Here is a 22,809-nt window from a genome sequence, read left to right as displayed (position 1 = left end):
AAGTGAACGCCACATTGCTTTAAGGTCATAACAATGGCAGTAGGAACTATACAAATAACAAGTAATGTAACATAATATACCATTTGTTGATTTGTTGAAGCATCGCAATTTGCATCTCTAGATTCCCAGGGCTCTCTGCAGCGAATGAACATCTACGTCCTGCAGTGGCGCAACACCATTGTGTAGATTGGGCTCTAGCCACCCCCTAGGCGCCCAAAATGTTGGGCTATGTTGACTCGACCTGGCTGACCTACAGAGCCGTGCCCGCAGAGAGCAGGACACAGACATTAAACGGCGTCTCTGCTTCGCTGATCACATAGTCCCTGCAATTACTAACATAAAGCATTTCATTGTTAGCACCGGCATTCACACGCATACTTTTTTAAGCCACTTTGGACATGTTTTCCTATTGTGATATGGCATTTTTAATGGCTAAGCCACCAAATGTATGTCCTTATGTGTGGCTACTGCCATATATTAGCAGAGCCCTTATGGGCAGATTTTCTTTTAGCACCCAGGGACGGGGAGCAACCAATTAGGTTGCTCGGATCACGGGCTGAATCCCACGACCCAAGCCTGCTTTCTGAGCAACCTGGCGGTTGCATCCCCCACCCCGCCATCTTCCCCCTACCCTCCCGTAACTTTATTTTCCCTGTCCCTCGCACCCCCACTTACCTGATGGCTGTGCTGGCGGAGGGCCGCTGCTCCTCTGTCTTCCTTCTTCCTGCCGCCATGGAAATAGGAGAGGAGCTCCGTTTGGAGCCCCATCTTCCAGCTCTGTGCCGGACATCTCTAGAAGCGGCGTCCCGTTCATTCATAGAAAAGACACTGCCATCAGCACCCGGGTTACCGGATTGGCAGCCCAGGGTGCCAATAGCGTTAAGTACCCATTCCACAGGCTATACCGGGGGCGTATAGCCCATGGAACAAGTACTTAACACTATAATGTTGCACATGCGCGATCTGAATGACACCTGGCCTAGTAAGATCATTGTCCGGCTTCCCTCTGTTCCCCCTCCCTCGTCTCGTCGCACCTTGAAACACTTGTGTATGGGCACTTTATAAATGCCATATAACATCGTATCATAATAGTATAATTACTGCCACTACGCCTAAAGCAAACATGAGTATTTTCTTATATGGGAATATTGGCATATTTTTGTGCAGCCAGAATGGAACTGTATGGGCACAACCAGCATGAACATGCTTTTATTCTGGCATATAATGAACAGAAATGTACGGTTTGTATCTCGTGTGGAAGTTGGATTTGTGTCACACTGTACTATCGCATGGTCTCCTTGTGGTCGCTTTTGCTTAAAGGGTGAGCCCTGATCGAATGCCTGGGCTTTAGATATAGCAAATATCAAAGCATCTAAATGTGTATGTTATCTTTAAATCCCATCCCTTGGTCATTCTCGCTAACATATTGTGCTTTAAAAGTGCTTGGGCTCCACGCCAGACAACCCTTGGCATTGAACAGAGTGGGACAGACCCTCTACCTTTGCCCTGCCTAGTTTCTGAGTGGCGACCTCCCATCACCAGTTAGCCCCCAACCCAAATATAGGTTTCGTTGCGCCCCTGACGTTCTGTCCTTTTTCCTCTAGACTCTAGAATGGGGTAGCTTATCCCTCGGGGGCGGGACCGGAGCATGTTGTGAAGCAGCATTCTAAAGCAATGTAAGCAGGCATGGCGGCGAGCATGAGCTACCAGCTACACTACCGGAGTCTCTCTCCATCTCGTCGCAGTCCCCCAGTCCTTTTCACAGCACCAATGGTGTCGACCCTCAAGCAGCAGCTGCACAGTTTCTAACTACATCGTTTTTCATTGATGAGGAGGGGTTCAGCAGGTGTTTTTCCTGACTTAAACCGTTTCTGCTTTTGCCACCCACACACTTTCTCTTCAGTGCCTCGGGCCACCTTATGTTTGGCACGACTACTTTTTTGGCACGCTTCTCTCTGTGTGTCTTTTGGCAGTGGGGGCAGATTTAGGGTGTTCACTGCTGCACGAGTTCCAGAAGCAGGTGAACATTCTTTTTATCAAGCCCCACAGCCCCCAACGATGCAACTCGTGAGACAGGTACAGGGACCCTTTGGGCCCTTATAGGGACTCTTTAGGCCTTCTCCTGGGTCACAAACCAAGTGGCTGCTCAGACAGTCATTTTTCTGGATTCTGGCTCACGCACCTACTATCTAACCCATTTGTTCAAACCTACCACAAAGTTTGAATAGAGGGTCCTTCGGGCCTATTAAGTGAGGTTATTGGCACCTCCTATGAATTTAGTTTGGAGGGTCCTCTAGGGTCTATACATAAGGTTCCTAGAGCCTCATGTGGCATGGGCCCTTCCCCGACCTCATGACTCTCAGCTACTTGAGTGCCCCTTGGGGGTTTCACTAGGGCACCACATGCAAAGGGGTGAGTTATGTTTGGGACAGCCACAGAGGAACGAATTAGCCACTGAAATGTTCAAAAAGAGGAGACTCCAAATCCAAAGGAAAATCTTCCCCGTCGGCCTCCAAGAAAAGGCACCGAGGTTGGAAGTGACCATTGGGCGCGGGCAACAGAAGCCACACCGGGGAAAAGATCAGAGCCATGAGAAAGTGACTCGTAAGTCTAAAGACAGACAAAGGAGAAAGCCGCTGCAGGACCTTTCGTGTTGGCAGACCTGTATCCAAAGTCTGCAGAGGTCATCCTCCAGTAGACCAGAACGCTGGCAAGCACATGTGGCTACAGACAAGGACTTCCCATTTATGCCTTATTCAATACATTCTGCAAAGATATTCTTTAAGGAACCTGTGCAGGAGTTGATTGTCCTTGAATTCTTGGAACCAGAGCGTAAAAGATGTGCACTTGCCACTAGCCATTGGCTAGTGCTATTTTACTCTTGGCCAATAAGACCTGGTGTGCTGTGTGTTTGTATGGAATTGAGGTGGCGAGTAACTTTTTTATGGATGGCTAGTAGCTTGAACTTGAATGTATCCCCCTACTTCAAACTATAGCCCTGAGCAGGACAGGTTCAAGCAGGGGTTATTTTAGCTCTCCTTTTGGGACACCAAGGTAAATCAATGATATCCCTTCCGCGTAATGTTCTCAGAGAGGTGAAGATTCAGGAAACACCCCAAAAATTGCCCTGAAAAACTAAAAACATGAGGCTGAATACTGGCAGGTTCTCAGTGAGAAGCTTTCTCTTTTTCCCATCCCCCGTTCAGACAGTGGCGAAGGGGGTGGCTGTCTCCCAGAGCAAGTCAGCTTCTTCAGCCTCTTTCCCAGAGGTCTGGCCTTCTGGGAAGGAAAAAAAGAGTTTAATGCTTTATGAAATGTAGTGTACTGCAATGAGGCACCTTCACCAGTCAAGTGCTTACACTATTTTGTGGAGCCCTAGCTCAGGATCACAAACCTTACTTGCCTTTTGAGGACCTGCAGTTGTTCCAGACCATGGCTTTGTGCTTTAGACTTTCAAAACACCTACATGCATATCCCCATTTGGTCTCTCCACAGGAAATACCTGCGGTTTTCCAGAACAAAGGTTATGGGGACAGTCCAGGGAATAAAATGAAGATTGGATAGGAATGAGCTAAAAGCAGCTCTTGGGTATCCAGCATTATCCAAACGACCAGAGAAACCGAAGTGCTAGTATATAGTGTTCCGCAAATCTAACCTCCAAATAAGGTGAAAAAATATCATTGTGGTCATTATTTACGATGCCCTATGCTCTAAATGCTGTATATATGTGTCCTCAAGTTTAGTTATAGATTGTCCCAAATGTTAAATTAATGTTGGTGTGTTTGTTCGGCATCAGTTGGCCTGGGGAGCCAAAAGCAGCTCCTGGTAGCTGTTGGTGTCAAGCTAACGTGGCTCTTCTATAGTACAAGCCTGCACTGAATAGCTCCCAGCTCCTCTCAAGTTTAAACCCTGCAGTTATCTAGGGGCGAAGGGAATCCACATGTATCCACATCTAGATGATTGGTTGATCCAAGCAAGATGACTTTTCTCAGCTTTTGTCTCCCCACACTGGAGGTGGGAATCTCTCTGTGCATTTCAGTCACCTTCAAACGATCTCCTTTGTTCCCTGCTCAGGCCATTCAATATACTGACCGCTTCAGGTATGTGCATCAAAGGAGAGTGTTCCCCACACGAGTGAGAATCAAAGCACTCAGGTCCACAGATGCCCCGGTCCTAGAGGCATCCATGGCCCCAGCTGTTTTTCATAGGACGCTAGGCATGATGTAATCAATGCATCCTGGTGGTCCATTTTACAAGTCTTTATGAGGATCCTGCAGTTTAGCCTGATGGCCATTTGGAAACAGGAAACCAACCGAAGTTCGTGCCATTGTCAGTTCCCCTGTCAAAAAAGATTTCATTGGGAGGATGGAGGGGGGAATTCCTTTGTGGGTACTTTCCTGACGATCACCACAGATTGATGTGGTCTGTGTTCTTCAGTGGAACAGGAGAAACACATCAACTTCCTGAGTTAAAGGCCATTTTCTTGGCGATTAATTCATTCCTTCCCAAAATCATCCTCCACACACAACACTACGGATCTCTCCGGCATGCACAAATGGTGGATCATGAGGCCCCCCCCTTTATGCAGGCTTGCCCAATTCAACTGCAAGTGGTGCATCCAGTACAGGATTCACCCCTCAGCCTCTCTCCATGAAGGGTAACTGCACACTCAAGTGGACTGCCTCGGCAGGCTTTCTTATAAGACCAAAGAATGGGAGCTTTCTCAGTAGGTAACTCATAATGTTCGGTTGTTGTTGGTATGTCATATGGTGGACATTTTCAAACAGAAAGGGTCCCCTTTTTGCTTTATGGGGGTTGGGGGGTTTGGAGGGAGGAGTTTCAGGATGCATTCTGTCTTCCCTGGGATGCTCAGTTTTTGTATGCCTTCCCTTCTCTCCCTGTGTTACTGTAGACAGTGAACCAGCTCAAAAGATCAACCAGTATGATTCTGGTGGCCCCACTGTGGCCATGCAAATCTCATTTTCGGACCTCCTGGAAATCGCCTCCTAATCTTCGTGGTGGTATTAAATGTGGTACTATCAGCTCTTATGGATACATCCCCGAGAACCCACGACTTGGGTACACCGAAGGCTCCTTTCGTGGAAAAAAGCATTTTTGGCCACCATCTTGAATGCCCACAGAGTGAGTGAGCTGCAGACTCATTCAGTGTTTCATCTTTCACAAGGAAAAGGGGGTATCTGCACCCACCCTAAATGTATTCTGAAAGTAGTTATGGACTTTCACTTAAATCAGAACATCTCAATGTGTTTTTGCCAGCCACGACCTCTGTCAGTGACCAAACCTTTGGAAAAAAGCCATTAAAGCCCTTTTTAGACATATTGTAGTATTGGTCTTCAGATGCCACACTGTGACATATGGGTGCCAGGACCTTTACTGACAGATGTGTTAGCTGAGAAGTTAATTAAAGGAGTGACAACAGAAATATTAAACTTAATTAAGACACTGAAATACCTCTAAAATATGTAAACATTTGCCTCAGTCAAAGAACGTTTACATTTATAAAGAAGCGTTTGAAAAATTGGCTTAATATAAGAGGTACAACCTCATGAGAGCTATTGGTTTCATTAGACCAGCAGCAACTGTTCCACTTGTTTGGTCACATATGATCAGGGCCGCAATTGCAAAGGTAGTGAAATCACTCAATCTCACATCATTCTCTGAAGAAGATTTGTATTACATAGCCGCCGTTAACTGTCCAAAAACGCATTGTATCTTTTGTTCATTCAGGGGGTACCTTCGTGCTTTACTGGGGCATGTACTGAGTTTCAGGCCCATAGACATTTTAGTACAGCATTGCTTGCGTGTGCTTTAAGAAAATAAGTTATCCGTAAATCTGATAGTCTTTTAAAAAAAAAAGTTTTACAGTCCAAGACGAGGAAACAATCTGTTTGTAAGCAGAGAGCTTGGAGGGATTCCATGACACCTTAATACCCGGATACTGCGGATGACAAGGTAAACTAGAAGGGTATCGCCTGTAAAAAAACGAATTGAAAAATAAGTCGAAAAACAGTGAATTTTTTTAATCACGTTTTTTCAGAATAAATAGATAGTGAGTTGGGTTGGTGAAGATATTAAGGTGGGGTGTGCGGGTGGTTCTACCCCCACATTACATTTAGAACGAATGTGTAGAAAATGGAAAATGTTGGAAATATGATTTTTTTAAAATGAGTGTTTTCAGCCTTGTTATTCTTTTTGTTACTTTAATGTAGATCTGTGGGAAACCTGAGAGTATCCTCACTCCTACTCCCACTGGATTCTCTTCTCAGGTGGCCAGGTAAAGGCCATTGTTTTTGGATCCTGACACTAGGGGTGGAGAAGCGAGGGAGGATTACCTGGGTGGAGGGTCCTTGAGTAATGGGAAGAGGGTACCCACAGGCGAGACATGTTATCCCCATTTTCCGATTGAGAACCAACCTAACCCTCCCCTGGCCTATATGGGCTACTGTAAAACATCTTACCTCATTTTCCCACATTCCACCTATGACAGTACTGAGACGAGGAAGAGACGACTAGGAGTAGTGAACATTATTAACTCATTTCACCACTCTATTACTGGGACAAGGAAGATGCCTGCAGAATACTGTGAAGGTCAGGCATGTCCCTCTAATTGCAGCCAGGCAAGTCCAATTGGGAACTCACACCTGCAACCTATCAAGTGGCTGCAGGTGTATAATAGGAGAGAAAAAGAGCATCAAAGAGAGCAGCATGGAGGCTTGTGTGTTAGAGACCAGCAGGGAATCCTGTTTGAGAGGAGGCAGCTGTGGTGGGTCCTGCAGGGATACCAGGACAATGGCAGAAGAGCCCAAAGACCTATGGATCCCAGGGCAAAGGGGGCCGTTAGAATTTCACAGGTGTGGGAGCCTCTGAGGTCGGATAGCTGTGGTTGGAGCTGCAGGCTAAGGAAGAGAAACAAAGTTGCTGCCAGTGTCTGCAGAAGGGAAGCGGAGCTGCCGGCGAGCACAGAGAAGCAATTGAAGTGCGAGTGGGGCTCGAATCTACAAGCAAATCAGCAGGCGGAGAGGTGGAGCAATGCAGCTGCCCGAGAAGAACGTCAAAGACCAGTGAGTGAAAAGGGATGTGGCATGAAACCGGGGTGCTCGTAGGGGCTGCATGGAAGTGAGACAAATGCCAAATAAAGTAAATTAAATGTACAAAGTGGAAGAAACTCGAAGCCACGGGTGAAATGAACTAAGCAGGGAAGTGAATCCTTGTTAATATTGAATGCCGACCTGAATGAAAACATTTGAATACCGAACTGAATGAAAACTATATGAGCAAAGCTACGATCTGATGAAAGTTAAATATGACAGTGCCCATTTGAAAATCAACATACGAAATAAGAGAGCAATTGTAGAAGTTTGCGAAAGAGCATGACAGAAAGGTGGGGAAGAAATAAAACCACCACAAAGTGACCTTTATGCAAGAATACAGTACTATAAGGCCAAAGACTGGCAAAGGATATGTGACACATTGTGGCAAAGCCAAGAGGCTAACCAGGAGAAGCCAAGAGAGTGTGTGCCTTCACATAAAGCCAAGAGGCCGGCAAGGAAAAGTTAAGGGAATGGGAGTCTGTACACAGGAGCAAATACAGAAGAACCTCTGTGGGGCTGAAAAGCCTAGGGTTCCTGGTTGTGTGACCTGTAGTGGGTCGACTGTATGGTCTGACAACTGCACCTAGACCAGGGAACCCTCAAATGTGAAAACCAAAGACATTGTTGAAATAAACCAAGAAGGAGTCATTTATGTGAACTGTTAATTCAAACCAAAAGCAGTGTCAAGTTGGTCTGGAGTTGTGTTGAACATTGAAAGACTGAAACCAAGTATAAGTTGGCAAGTTGTAGTCGTGGGTAAGGGAACTCTGAGACTTGATGTACTGCGATACTGTCTTGAAGACCCTTTTCTTTGGAACGGTGTTGCCTTGAACTTGGGGAAGGGAGCCCCAAGTATTTGTGGAACTGTGTTGCCTTGAACATGGGGAATGGAACCAAAGGATTGGTGGAACTGTTTTGAACTTGAGAAAGGTAATCTCGAGACTTTTGTGGAACTTTCTTGAACTTGGGAAGGGGAGCTGAAAAGGAAGCTAGGAGCTGCAAGAAGCTCAGAAATTTGTTTGATCACCATTCCTTTACTGTTGACATCCCTACTTGTTGTTTAGCGTTAGTTGTGAGGGCAAGGATAGGTTTTGGACACAGGCAGACTTTTAAGTTGAACTTTCTTTTTTTTTTAAAAAAAAGAATTTGTTTTTTGTATTCTTTTTTTCCAAACTTTATTTCTTATTTTCAACAAGAAAGAAACATATCAAGTACAAAGCAAATGGTACTAGGCCAGCAGGCTATCATCCAGGTAACAACATAAACCTGAATCTAAGAATACAATAAACAATTACCTTGAAATACATATTAACCCCAACACATTTAAAAAACGTAGCCATGAGCAGTGGCCTGATATTCCCAAACATGACAGACAACACAAAACAAGAGAACATAACACAAGCACCCTCCCCCCAAAATGTATCCATTAGACGTGATGAAAACCCATTCTATTACACAATTCCGATCAAGATGGTTTACCCATATAAATCTTTGAAATTCCCCCATTGTTCATCATAAAGTGCTTCTTTGCATTGCTTATAAAACATAGTCTTCTCATATTTAGATAGAACTTGCACATCTAAAATCCAATCCTCTACTGTGGGTTTCTTTCTTGTCTTCCAGACCTTTAATATCTGCTTAGTAGCTACTAACAGAACTTTGGCAATCCAACGCGATATTACCCAATCATATTTGCAACTCACACTTTCCTTAGTTTTGTTCAGGTAGGGAAAACCCACCTTAGCATAGGGCAAGTTAGGCTTTCACCCATCCTGACATTTGAGTTAATAAATTATTTTGAACTTTGAATGTGTTGTCTGTGTCTTGCTTCATGATGCCTTCACAGATCCAACTATAAGAATTCCAAAGAAGGAGGTTGCATCACATGCTCTAAATCAGAATAGGTCCTTATAGAAAGGGCATACAGTATTTTGTGGTTAAGCCACAAATAATGTTCCATGGTTTAAGGTACCTGACGCTGCATAGCAGTGTAGCCAGCTGCAAGAGAGATCATGATCATTAGAGCACAAGCAATAATATTACAAGCAAATACCTATAGCTTGGTTATGCCCACTTTAATGTAGATGCCTTCCTGGCAAATCTCTTGCAGAGCGTCAGACGGTGACAGGCTAAACAGACAGCTGAATCACTTCCAAATATGTTGTGATTCTCTTAGGTTTGTATTCCACTATGATAGGAAGGGGTATTTACCTTAGCAAGAGGAACCAAATGGACACATCACTGGTGCCCTCAGCAGTACCCAACCCAGTGCTGCGTCCCCCATTGTCTTGTCAGAAAAGAGGCCCTTCACATCAACAAGTCGCTTGCATTCGGTGATGAAGAATATGTTGTACGGTACTGGTCTGTGCTTTTGCATAAAATCTGCCTAGTTCTGAAGTAGAAAGATAAAGAAACAGATGCCATCAGGATCTACCCCGCAAATCCTGCCCTAAGGTTTTTCAATATCAAAACAATGATGCAGTATTAAAAATACCATTCTTATGGACTGTGTCCTCCCACAGATTCCTCATCTTAGAAATATATAGTTATATCCTGCTGTGCGGCATCAAGTTGATGTCCCTCAACGGTTACCATTCCTGCGTCCGGACGTTGACATTGATGGCAGTATAATTAGCATGCACTGCATCCGTTGCATCAGATCCGCTTTTCCGAATGCACAGCACACTCTCTGAACAGTCTGACTCGACTCGGCGAATCTCTCGACTAACGTCTTTATCCTTTTTGAGTAAAATTCTTCACGATGTCTATGCCGAAAACAGGCTTCAAGAGATGTGCGGACTGTGATTCAAAGATGTCGATCACTGATTTGTCTCTGGTGCCACGCCGAAGAACACAAAGTCAATCGATGACCAGCAAGGCCTTGAACGAGAGAAATTCGAAGCTCACCATAGGTCGGTCGGTTTTCAAGTCTCCGTCTTCCACACCTTCGAAGAGAAAATCCTGTGAAGGTAGAAGCTCCACTGGAGACAAGTCTCCAGAAAGGCCCAAGAAACGATCGACATTCTAAATGGTCACGATACAGGAGCGATTCCCGTCATTCTTCCTCTTCATCGTCATGGAAGAAGTTGAAGAAACAACGCCATTGTTTCTCATCCTCCGACTCATCACCTGACAAGCGTCAGATACTTTGTCCCTATAAGACCGCTTCTGCAGCCAAAGGGGAAAAGTTTAATGAAGAGATGATGCATGTCTTTTCGAAGGCAGCCCCTCATTGTCCAACGAAAGAGCCTAAAAAGGCTGTTGAACCCAATGCGTCTTTCAAGAGCGGCAAGGAATCCAGCAAGGCTTTGACCCGTGCCCCCAAAAACCCTAGTCTGAGTACCTCAGGGATGTCATCTCGTGTAGCTTCAACTACGAAGACTTCATCAAAGCAAAGCGGGTCTGTGACTTCCTCCTTGAAGGAGTCAGTCGAAGGGCACATTGACCTTAATGACAACTTTGAGTTTTAAACCCAAATCGAAGACACATTTTTTCAGATCCTTTCAGTCCACCTTTGAAGAAGATGAGGAGGAAGATGACAGAAGATTACGTTTTGGAAATCAAGTTGTTCGAGTTGTTCTCGCACCAATCCAGCTTTAAGACCTAGTCACTTGTCTGAAAGAAGCCTGGGGTTGAATTTGACACACCAGATATATCCTCTCACTCAAATGCGGCCTATAGATCGGTCATGAATAGGCTGATTGAGTATTTGGGTTGGGGCGTCCTGCTAGGGCATTGCCCAGGATGACCTTACAGACATTTTGTATAGAGGCCCTCCTAAACAGCCTCTGCTGCCCTTTCATATAGCATTAAGGAACCCTATTCTGGAAAACTGGTAAATCCTGATACCAGTCCTGCTGTGAACAAGGAGATGGTGAAGAAGTACAGAACTTCTTCTGTTGACTATGACCTCCTTTCCAGGCACCTAACACCAGAGTTTTTGTTGGTTGGGTGGCTACTTCCACATCAAGGACGCAGCTTATCCAAACATCCACCAGATAGGGACGATAAGAGGATAAGAAGAGGATAAGAAATATGATGCACTGGCAAAGAGGGTATTCTCTGCTGGAAGAATGGCACTAAAAGCCATCAATGCATCTTGTGCTCTGGTGAAATGTAATGGGAGCTCAATTTGAACCTCTCCATTCTTGTTCTCACAGGTTGTTAACCTTGAAAACAGTTTTTTTGGTAGCCATCACTTTTGCTTGCAGAGTGAGTGAGCTACAAGCTTTGTCAGGCAAACCACCTACTATATTCTGCAAGGAGAGGGTAGTTTTGAGGTTCGCCCCCTCCTTCCTTCCCAAGGTACTGTCTGAATTCCATTGAACATAGAAAATATCTTTACCAGCTTTTTATCCACCTCCTCACCCTTCAAAGGTTGAAGAGACGTTGCACAGACTCGGCCTGAAAAGGCTGTTAGTTTCTACATTTTCGAAAGATGGCAAATGTCAGACAAGATGACCAACTATTTATTGTCTATCGAGTTTTTAAGTGAAAGTGAAACTGTTTTTTCTTTTACCGAGGATTTCCAGCCTGACGACAGGGAATATTCCTGAGCATGTGAATCCACGCCAGATGGAAGATATTTATAGATGCATCACAAATATTAACAATTCTCAAGCGCCCGGCCGTGACAGGCTGGCTAATGTAGTGATTTAAGTCTATCCAACCTTATGGGAAAATATATCAATATTTTTTAAAAATGGTTAGTTACAACAGATTCCTAACACGGGGAAACAGTCACTCTTTGGTCCTATTTTTCAGAGGGCGATAGAGCAGAGTCTTGGATTTATAGGATGCTTGCTTCCTTGGCGCCCCAAGCAAAATATTCTCCTCCATACTCTTTAACAAACTCAGCAAGTGGGCGGAAGAAAATAATTATCACATGTTTTCCAATCTGGCTTCCTTCAAGATCATTCAACCAATAACGTGTTTTCCAATCTGGCTTCCTTCAAGATCATTCAACCAATTAAAAAATGTTGCTTTTAAAATTACTTATCAAAAGGGCAACGCAGAGGGAGGGTTCCCCTCTTTATGCAGCATTTATAGATTATAGTGCTGCATTTGACAGTGTGAACAGGAATCGTTTATGGAGTAAATTATATATTTGGGGTATCGCAGGGTTTACTTAATCAGCTGTATAATGACGCTAGTGTAACAATAAACTCTGATAGCTTCAGGTGCCCATCACAGAAGATAAAACCAGCAACAGATTAAAGCAAGGTAAATACTTGTACATTTATTTTTCCATCTATACATCGCTGATAAGCCTCAAGTATTAGAAGAAGTTAACGATTTTTCACCTACATTAAGTAACATTCAAATCTCATGGATAGGCTATGTGGATGATAACCTCATATTGGAGCACACATCCATAGGGATTAAAAGATCTATGTTTGCCATGTTAGAATATTCCAAGAAAATTTTTCCAAGTATACATTTTAGTAAAACTAAAATAATCTACTTGGGCCATACTAACTTGGAACTAGTTTATTTGTATCCACACTTGTCTGTTTTTATCACAGAAACAAATAGTGAGGTATTGAAAAAAAATTCACGTTTCTAATGCTCTATCCAATATGGCATCTATTACTAATTTTAAAAAACAATATGGAGGATATAGAGTGAAGGGCTTTATATTGGCCTATAATCAAATCTAGTGCAATTTGTTATAGAAGGGTTTGAGGCCAGTTCAGCCCGTGACTATGTCTGGAGGGACAAAAAAAAAAAAAAAAAAGGTGATGGCTGGAAGGTTTAGATTGAATCTTAACCACTGCCATTGCTCTGGGCAACCTTCCAGACCATCGTTCTTCGCCGGCCTTGTTGGGCCTCATCATTGAGGGGTAGCTTTGGTCTCTAGGCCCAGCAGGCACGGGACCCACGTCTGGGCATAGCCGTCCCACTCGGGGTGACAAAGCAAAAACAAAGAGGTGATGGCTGGAAGGTTTAGACTGAATCTTAACCACTGGCATTGCTCTGGGCAACCTTCCAGACCATCGTTCTTCGCCTGCCAAGCCATTACAGAAGGGGAAAAACCATATGCAAATCAGGCTTGGTCCCACCCCAAACGGGGCAGTCCAACCCGAACTGCTAGGTCACATCCCTTCTGCACGAGACCACAAGCATCCCCAAACATGTTTCAGCCTTGTTGGGCCTCATCAGTGAGCAGTAGCTTCGGTCTCTAGGCCCAGCAGGCACGGGACCCACGTCTGGGCATACTAGTCCCACTCGGGGTGACAAAGCAAAAACAAAGAGGGGATGGCTGGAAGGTTTAGACTGAATCTTAACCACTGGCATTGCTCTGGGCAACCTTCCAGACCATCATTCTTCGCCTGCCAAGCCATTACAGAAGGTGAAAAACCATATGCAAATCAGGCTTGGTCCCACCCCTAAAGGGGCAGTCCAGCCTGAACTGCTAGGTCACATCCCTTCTGCACAAGACCACAAGCATCCCCAAACATGTTTCAGCCTTGTTGGGCCTCATCAGTGAGGAGCAGCTTGGGTCTCTAGGCCCAGCAGGCACGGGACCCACGTCTGGGCATACCCGTCCCACTCGGGGTGACAAAGCAAAAACAAAGAGGTGATGGCTGGAAGGTTTAGACTGAATCTTAACCACTGGCATTGCTCTGGGCAACCTTCCAGACCATCGTTCTTCGCTTGCCAAGCCATTACAGAAGGGGAAAAACCATATGCAAATCAGGCTTGGTCCCACCCCAAAAGGGGCAGTCCAGCCCGAACTGCCTAGGTCACATTCCTTCTGCACGAGACCACGAGCATCCCCAAACATGTGTCGGCCTTGTTGGGCCTCATCAGCGAGGAGTAGCTTGGGTCTCTAGGCCCAGTAGGCACGGGACCCACGTCTGGGCATACCCGTCCCACTCGGGTTGAAGAAGCAAAAACAAAGAGGTGATGGCTGGAAGGTTTAGACTGAATCTTAACCACTGGCATTGCTCAAGCAAAGATATGGTGGAAAATTCTATGTATAACTAATTGTGCTTCTGTTTAGACTGTACATTTTTAATTAGGCCTAAAATCCTAGAGCACTGTTGCATCCACACTTAAAGGTACGTTTTATCTAAAATGACATCTATATGCATGTCCCGAAATACGCTTTAATTTTGAAAACTGAGTAAAAATAGGTGTTATTTGTTGAATTAACTTCTTGTTTGCTCGGTGGCAAATTAATAGATTGGGATATCAATTGGCATTAGGCTTATGAGCAAATGAGAACGCAAATTTATTAAGAAAGCAGAGAATTGGGACATAATTAAGAACACAAAGATTATTTTGGAAAATAAATATATATTACCGCATGTCACTAATACATATCTGTGAAACCACAACAATCTCAAATTAAATTTCCTTGCCCTGCTATTGGAAGTATGTATTTACTACTAATCTTAAATGTATTGCTAAGTTTGATGGTGACAGGGCCTCATATTGGTATTCCTATGTTGAAGCGCTATTTTTCTTTTCTGTAAAAATTGGAATCAATTGGAAACTATTAACCTTTATTAACAGTAGGCCCAGAACTCATATCAGCTTGTTGTGTACATCTGTGTCAATTTGTTCACTGTTATGCTTTCTTTCTTGTGCAGAGCAGTTCTTGGTGCATTGTATTGAAAGGAAGCAGATCTCGCTCATTATTGCTTTGATGAAATTCTGGCATTTTTTTGAAAATAGGATCAAACAAATTTCTATGTTACTTATGTTTGCATAATTTTAATATAAGTTTTATATTGTATGTAAAGTTTATGTGTAACTAAAAGCTGCTTATAAAAAAATCCCCTCAAAGAGCTCAGCCGCAACCTGTCAAATTACATCTAGCTAGAAACGCAAATATAGAGTCTGCTCCTAGAAGCTAACATGCAGGCAGCAAATATTCTTTAAGATATAAAGCTTAACAACATTTTTAAAAAATTCTTACAAGTTGGGCCCAGGTTTGGAAAGGGGGAAAATGAGTGGAGACGGCTAGAAGAGGGGTTGGGGGGGAATTACTTGGACATTCAAGAATGACCCTCTCAGCCAGGCAGCAGGATCCCAAAGAAAACAGGACGTGTATTAAATAGGAACACCAAGAACAGGTTTGGTCAATGGGTGAGGTAAATCTAGGTGGTTGTTTAAGGCACGAATAGCAATGGGTATTGGATTATCTCTTAAACAGCAAAGTCTGCTGAAGGGGGCGCAAAGGCAACATGTTACTTGACCCAGGGGGGCTTATTTAAGAGATAAGAACTTGCAAGCAGATTATACAAACGTCTAAAGAATAGGATGCGTGGCATTACTCTGGCCTGATTTGTGTATTTTTAAAACCTTTGGTCCTTTCTCCAAGGAACAGATAGTTGGCTGAAGAAATGGCTTAAATGGCCCTGGCCATTGCCACTTGGTAGCTGTTGTTCCAAGAAAGTATTAGAATCCCTAAGCTGCTTCCAGCAGGCATAAATGGACATGGGATTTTGAAGGGAAACAGCTTTGTGCAGTTTTGCAGGTATCATACTCAGAATTGGCTCTCGCATGCTGACAGGTATTTTCCTGAACTCGAAGCAGAAGAGAAAAGCTGGTTCTTTTTTTCTCTGGCTAACTGTGAATTCTGGTGCCAAATTATCTTTGAGGTAAATCAAAGATACATAATCCAGGTTTCGGGACAGGAGCTGTACAGAGTGTTCATATAAACAACATAGCAAAAGACAGTTGAATAATTATAGTCTGATTTGAATGAATTCTGTGATCCCTGAGAATATCAATTCCGATTGACTAGGATGACATGAGATGCTACTGCACTACACTTTGATCTACCCTCTCTACTTGCTCCTAGCAATCTTTTGCATTCTGGTCAAACTGCCACGTCCTACTGATTTACTGTTGCATTTCCTCAATGGTTCATGGTGTGAGCCACTCATTCAATGCATCGGGTACCACATGGGTCCTGAACCTAAACTTTGCCAGAAATCCCCCTTCATTCTGCTGAACAGAGAGTAACATTGTGCAGAAAAAGTCCCATGCCTGCATAGTATGTAAATAAAGGAAATATGATGGTCTGTCTGACTGGCATAGACCCATGCAGAGAAACAAGTCATTGACACAGACTAATCTCTCCTCTTTGTTATCAAAGATACAGTGCTCCACTGCCTCCCAGGCAGGCTTGGTCACACATGCTGTGAACTGAGTCAGAATGTAGGCAGAAAACCCAAAGCAAAAAGCAGTATTAAGGTCTGTTGCATAGATATATGAAAGGAATGAACTACAGAACCCTGAATAAGGAACATAGAGCAGACTAGGGTGTGCTGTAATGAGTAACAAGATATCACTGTCTGCCGGTCTATTCAATTTTGAAGGTCACTCTGCAGCCACTCCTGGGAATCGCCTTCAGTGACTTACTGTTGGAGATTCCCAGCATACCGGTCTCCTGTCTCCCTCTGCTGTGTCATTGTGGAAGCCTTGGTGTATTGGAGTGATGTACTGCCCATCTTACCTTTAGCACCCCACCATCTTTGTTGGGTGTTACATCCACACCATGGCTGGCTTTGGCCATTTGCTGCTGCTGGGGGCCCTCCACTTCACTCTTCATTGGGTCGTCCGTGGTCATCGCCTCTCACCATCGACCACCGACTGTAAAACAAACACAATACAGAGTGGGACTGGGCACTAGGGTTTGGTATCTCATCATACACACAACATTAGATGGAAGCTGCTACAGGCACATGGAGTTAGGAGTACTGTATGAGAATTGCAAATTACAGACAACGCCTGCTGAATGAAGTGGGCACAGATAATATGACATTAAACACTTGCTGTGCATCGCACATTCCCCATTTATTCAAAACAATACTGTCGCTAAGCAAAAGGCTCACATATTGACAGTTAAGAATACATTGTCCTGCACTTTTGTAGCAAGTGAATTAGTCCATATAGCCCATTTAGTCCAGCAGACTTGAGTCTGCAGGATTGAAGGTGGCAGGCTGGATGACCATAGCAGTGTTTACATTTTAAGGACAAACATTCTTAGTCAGTCTACTACCTATTTTGTGTGCAGAATCTGACTCAAGCTGTAATAGGCAACTGATCAAAATAGGCATACAAACTGTGTTCACCGGCTGCTAAGATACAGGTTTCAAGCCTCTGGCCCATCCTCGTTGACTTCTTTATACCATAAGCAATGGCTTGTAATGAATAGATCCCCTGTGGGATTAATTAAGGTTTTCTCTGCCCCACCACTTGGCATGGAAGTCATTAACCAACACCCTTGAATCATGTATAATATTGAGTATTCTTTATAGAATGCATCATTTACAAGTAGCATCAATCCCTGTGACCTTTTACATGTTTGCTAATCGCATGCAGAACCTCATCATTCAGTCCTCCTTGAGAACCGAAATGATAGGGGCTCAGTCCAGCATTTCCCATGTCCCTCTATCTAAAGCTCATGGGTATTTAAGATCATGTTTGCTGCATGGTTTTTGCTTTCACTGTTTTATGTAGATACACAATTCAAGCTGCCTGAAATCCCTTTGCTGTAATTCAAAGAGTTCAGAGGCAAGTAGAAGTTCCTAGATAGATTTGGCATTTACTGAGCAGCTCTAGGAGACGATATTTATTGCAGGTATCATACTGCATGCTGCAAAGAACCAGCATGCAGCGCAACACACATATTTGCTTTCATGTTTCTCATCCAGATGATGTTGGCTGGGTGTTTAGTAGAATACATTAGGTTAACCACGTAGGTAATGTAAATGTTGCTCTACTACCTTTTAGGGGTTATATATGGTACCATGTACTTGGTCCATCTGTTTTGGCTTGACAGAAGGACTTTTGGCATCACTGTGCAGGTGCTGTCAGTGGCATGGTAAGCGTTTAACATATCCTGATAGCTCTCCAGCATTCTGCATCCAGCTCATGAATTCACCATTCATTCCAGGCATTAGGCTCTATGAGGCTCATGTTTTTGGATAATTTCCAATCCTATTCTTGCAAGGTTGACAGGGCCAAAACCGCTCTGCCCATAAAGAAGCTCAAAGATGTTAAGACTGTTACTCTTATGGGATAACCATGATCATTATGCCATTGACTGAAAGGGTAGAGAAATGTGTTGGACCAGTTAATTAAAAGAGCATTCATTTTTTTTATTCTGCTCTGCATGCCTGGAGGCAACGTTTGCGCATTTGATATGTTCAGCTGTCACAAAAAAACCCGAGAACATGTTTAGTATTCTCCTAGGAAGGACCTGTTCAGGAATTTGAATTGTCATCAACAAGAGCGAAAAAAGCCATATTAGCTGAGGTTCCATGGGGGCGGAGGGGTCCTTCAGGTTATCTGACCTTGTTCAGATAATACATGCTGGTCAGGTTGCAGCCTGCACCCAGACTTTGGCTTACTTTATGGATGGGGAAAAGGCCTTTAGAGCTGGATCTACCACTCGGAGATCCAACATATTGATGTGATACGTTTTATTCTTATCCAAACAAGTCCTTTGGGTCATTAGGTGTGACCTCCCCAGACTTCCAGGAATGCATTTGTGGCAATAGTTTGTTGAGCTTTATGAAATGCGGCCCCTTTGAGAAGAGTGTGATAATGACACCAATATCTCAGGGATTCAGGGGCTCTCTGGAAGATGATCAATTTGTCATTCCATGATCCCAGGGGTTTGGGCCACTGATCCCATACACATTTCTGAAACTGTCTCATGTATAGTCTAGTGACAAGAACATTGAAAATACATGAGGCCACTCAATCCAGCAGGGATGACATCCACCTCACTGAAGATTTGGCAATGCTTCTTAGGAGAAGGAACTTCTTTCAGACAGAAGATTGCATACTTTTGTAGAGAGACCTTATTGCAGCCTGAATATCTCGCTCTGCTCCCATGAAGTGAATCTTTTGGAAGGGATTGGATTTGACTTTTGGGGAATCATATGAAGAGCCAGGTTACTAAGGATATGAGATGAGGGGTGGTCTAGAATTCCTATTGGGTCTGTTGGTAAAATGGTGACTTGACCAGCCAGTCATCAAAGGAAGGGTATACAAAGATGCTCTTTGTCTTTCAGAGAAGTGCTGGCACTACTGCGATGTACATTGGGAAAATCATTGATGCTGCTATCAGGTCAAATGCAGGACTTTGAACTGATTTAATTTGCGATTTGGTCACTATGAATCTGAGGACTTTCATGTGCTTCCTAGCATCGGGCACATGAAAATATATGTCCTGAAGGTCTATGAAGAACATTCAATCTCCATCAAATTTAGAAAGATCTGATGATGAGAGAGCATTCTGACATTTTCGCTCTTAATACTCTTGTTTACTATATTTAAATCTGAACCTCTCTTATTTCATCCGAATCATTTCTGTGAAGCAGAAAATACTGGGAGTAAATCCCTTTCCCCTATTCCTGCCTTGCCATCTCCTCTCTGGCTCCTTTCTGCAGGAGTGCTTTTCACCTGTAGCACCAAGCGGACCTAATGGCATTGAGCTATCCCTTTTCTTGCAGGGGTGTTTAGAGAAGAGAAGAATGGAAGAGAACACCCATTTGGTACACTTTTGAGGACCCAGGAGACTTTTGTTATGTTTGCTAGGCTGGCAGATTGGCAGTCACACTTCCTCCCAAATGAGTGCTTTGCACGAGGGGAAGTTGAAGGCAGTCACTATTACTAAGGACGAGGCTTACTTCGCTACTGTCGCTGGCTGCTTTTCTCCCTTGCCTCTTCACTGCTATTAAGACCTTTGTTGGTGCTGATGCTGCTGATGCTGGGATTAATGATAGTGTAAACCCTGGGAAGAGGAATAAAGCTTTTGTAAGTACTACTTCTCGGAGGAGTGAAACGATGTTATGTATTCATATTCTTCTATTCTATCTCAAATTACTTCAGGGTCTCTTCCTCATGTATCATCCTCACCACTTACTCCTCATTATGTGAGACAGTAAGAGCATTGCCTGAGAAAGTTAAATACAAAATCTTCTGCTGACCATCTACCTTCAGAAATGTCATCCTAACCTTTGCAGATCTTCTTTTCACCAGTCCTTGCCAGTTGTTATTTCAGACAAGTCCACAACACCAGTAGATATGCTGATGATATTGTGTCACTATACAACCCTCTTTTACTAGTTCGAAAATGATTTCACTTTTGTCTTCTGGCAACCATTCCAAAATTCTTTGGACAGAAACCCACAAGGATTTGTCATATTTTCCCAATAGAGCATTGGAACTCGCTGCACTCGAGAAGGCATTGCAGATTGTCCCGCCCAAGGAAACATTCTTCTGCTTTCATTGTCTGGAGGATCCTGAGGTGATGAAGAAGGGAACCTCTTTCTGATCTAAGAGACAGTGAAAATGTTAGCTGGATCTTTGCGCATAAAAATTGGATCCAATTCAGGAGCACAATACTTTGTCTTCCGCCAGGACTTCTCTAATGTAGCTGTTGGTACCATAAAGGTGTTTTAGTGATTCTGAAATTTCTGGGATCAAAGGAATTAATGATTGAGATGGCTCTTCAGGATTTAGAGACTCAAAAAGCTTGAGGGCGAGAAGGAGTGGGTGTAATTCCCAATTTCGTAGCCGCCCCCTTGGAGACTCCTGAAAAATTGTCAAGATCATCTATAGGAGAAATTCTTGGCATAATACAATCTGGTGATCTGGGAAAAAATGTACTGCAGTTTGATTTGATGTCAGTATTAGGAGGTGGTTTTGGAGGCGAACTTTGTGGAGGAGTCATTTCCCTTGGTGTGCAATCTGGCCTTGATTGATGTTGTGAAACACTTGAAGGCGACTTGGCTATAGGATTAGGTGGAGATGGAGTAGATCCTGCCATGTTATCCTGCATAGGCTGAGTGCCCTCTGTGGGCTGCAGGTCTTTAACACTGTCTTCAATTGGCTCTGGCAGTGAAAAATGTAATCTGGACATTAAGGAAATTGAGGGTGAGTGTCTTGACATCAATCACATTGATGTTGAAGTCCTCGACAAGTAGCATGTTATAAACATCGAGCAAGCCACCCGTGAGAATCTCAATGCAAGGTACTCAACATCGAACAATTATCACAGTGACAGCGGTGCGTTCACCAGGAGCACTGAGAGATCCCTGGGCTTATCAGAGCTATAGAGAATTGGAAAGTCTATAATAGTCCATTCTGGGCCTTTTACAGATGTATAGGAAAGCAACCTTGATGAAACTATGGCATAACTGCCTCAGACGAAAGCTTTGTTAACCTAATGACGTCTGTGAGGGTGCAATAGAGAGAGATCAACATACAGGTGCCATTTCTGTTGCTACAGACTTTTATTTAAATGAAAGTTGGGTTGGGGAAAGGACTCACTAGCCCCAACGCTGAGAGGGGTTTCCCTGCCTCAGCACAAATCTTACATGAGTCTGTCAGGATATCAAAATAAAAATAAGTCCACTGTTGTATCAAAATCCTAACTCTAACCCTCACACTAACAACACAATATAAGGTGCAAAGGGGTTATCTTCTAAGTGTATCATTCATAGTCCTTGTGCAATTTCATAAATGAAAGTTCCAAATGATGCCTCCTTTCTCTTGACTTCTCACAGTGTTCACAAGTCCTGGGGGAATGACTCCCTTCCGCTGGTTTCTTTTTGACTTCTTTGAAGATCCAAGAGAATGTCTCCCTTCTCTTAGTGTTGCAACCATGTTCACCAATCCCAAGGTCTATCACTCTTACCCAGGTTTCTCTTCCTTTGCACATCCAACCAGATTCACTCTTCTCCCCGGTACTGTGACTATGAAGAAGAGTAACGATTGTCCTTCTTATATGGGTGCGAGTCCCCGACTTGCCAGGTTTCAACAGTCCTCTTTCTAGGTAGACTTGGTGTACTCTCCTGCCAAGTACTACCTATTGCACAGTCAACCTGGCTCACCTTTCTCCCAGGTACTGCGACTATGAGGATGAGCAAGTAATGTATTTCTATTATGGGTGAGAGTCCCAGGCTTGCCTGTTTTCGGGACTAAGCACTACCATATATTATCATAGATGTGAAAGTTGGTCCCAGACACTAGGTGCGGGGTATTTTTCCCACTTGTCTGCTTGCCACCACCTTCTCTGGTAACCAGTGTCTTTCTGCCCCTCTGCGTACCTGTTTTGCTGGTTCGTCAGGGCGTCTGCCTTCTCCCAGTTTCCCCCGTCAGCCTTGGAACTTGTGGTGCTTGGGGAGGCTTTGCTTGGCCTGCGGTGGCTGACCAGCACCAACGGTTCTTCTGGAAGCCGTTGCACTTCCCAAGCCCCAGGACTGCCTGTTGCCTGCGTCCGCCAGCCTGCCGTTCCTTACGCTGTCAGGACCAGCTCCACTCTGCTTCTTCCTGGGCATCCCCGCCTTCTCGGCATCTCCAGCAGACACAGTGCCTTACCTCACGGATCCTCCAGGGAGTCATTCTTTCATTTTTATTTCATTGCCGAGTTCAGCTAGATGGAATAGGTTAATCTGCTCACTGTGGTTCCTCTGTTTGCTCTCCTGTACTCTGTGCATCTTCTTCGTCCGAGTACATTTTTTCTAAGATGTCATAACTGTTTTTTTTTCTAATCAGTACTATTAAGGGGATGTGAGGAGTCAGGAATGAAACTCAGACACAAGTGTACCATGATTTTGGGTAAATACTTTTATTCAAAATAAAAGGGTGTGGGAAAATGCATCTCTGACCCTACTCCAAGAGGAATTTCCCCATATAAACAAAAACGAATGATCTGTATGTG

The 22,809-nt window shown here is 43.9% G+C and overlaps 1 protein-coding gene across 1 annotated transcript in view; it reads right to left on the bottom strand.

The window, feature by feature from the left end:
- Positions 1-22,809, bottom strand: part of FKBP5 (FKBP prolyl isomerase 5) — a 569,315-nt gene that overhangs the window by 457,086 nt on the left and 89,420 nt on the right. The window contains exon 2 of the mRNA XM_069633443.1: positions 16,585-16,721. Coding sequence (XP_069489544.1) covers positions 16,585-16,698 — 114 coding nt within the window. The 5' untranslated portion in view covers positions 16,699-16,721. The remainder of the gene's footprint in view (positions 1-16,584; positions 16,722-22,809) is intronic.

Source organism: Ambystoma mexicanum, chromosome 13 (assembly GCF_040938575.1).
Source record: "Ambystoma mexicanum isolate Mex_15411 chromosome 13, UKY_AmexF1_1, whole genome shotgun sequence".
Classification (NCBI taxonomy): domain Eukaryota; kingdom Metazoa; phylum Chordata; class Amphibia; order Caudata; family Ambystomatidae; genus Ambystoma; species Ambystoma mexicanum.
Note: the sequence above shows the minus strand (reverse complement) of the source record. Positions and strands in the feature narration are given on the sequence as shown.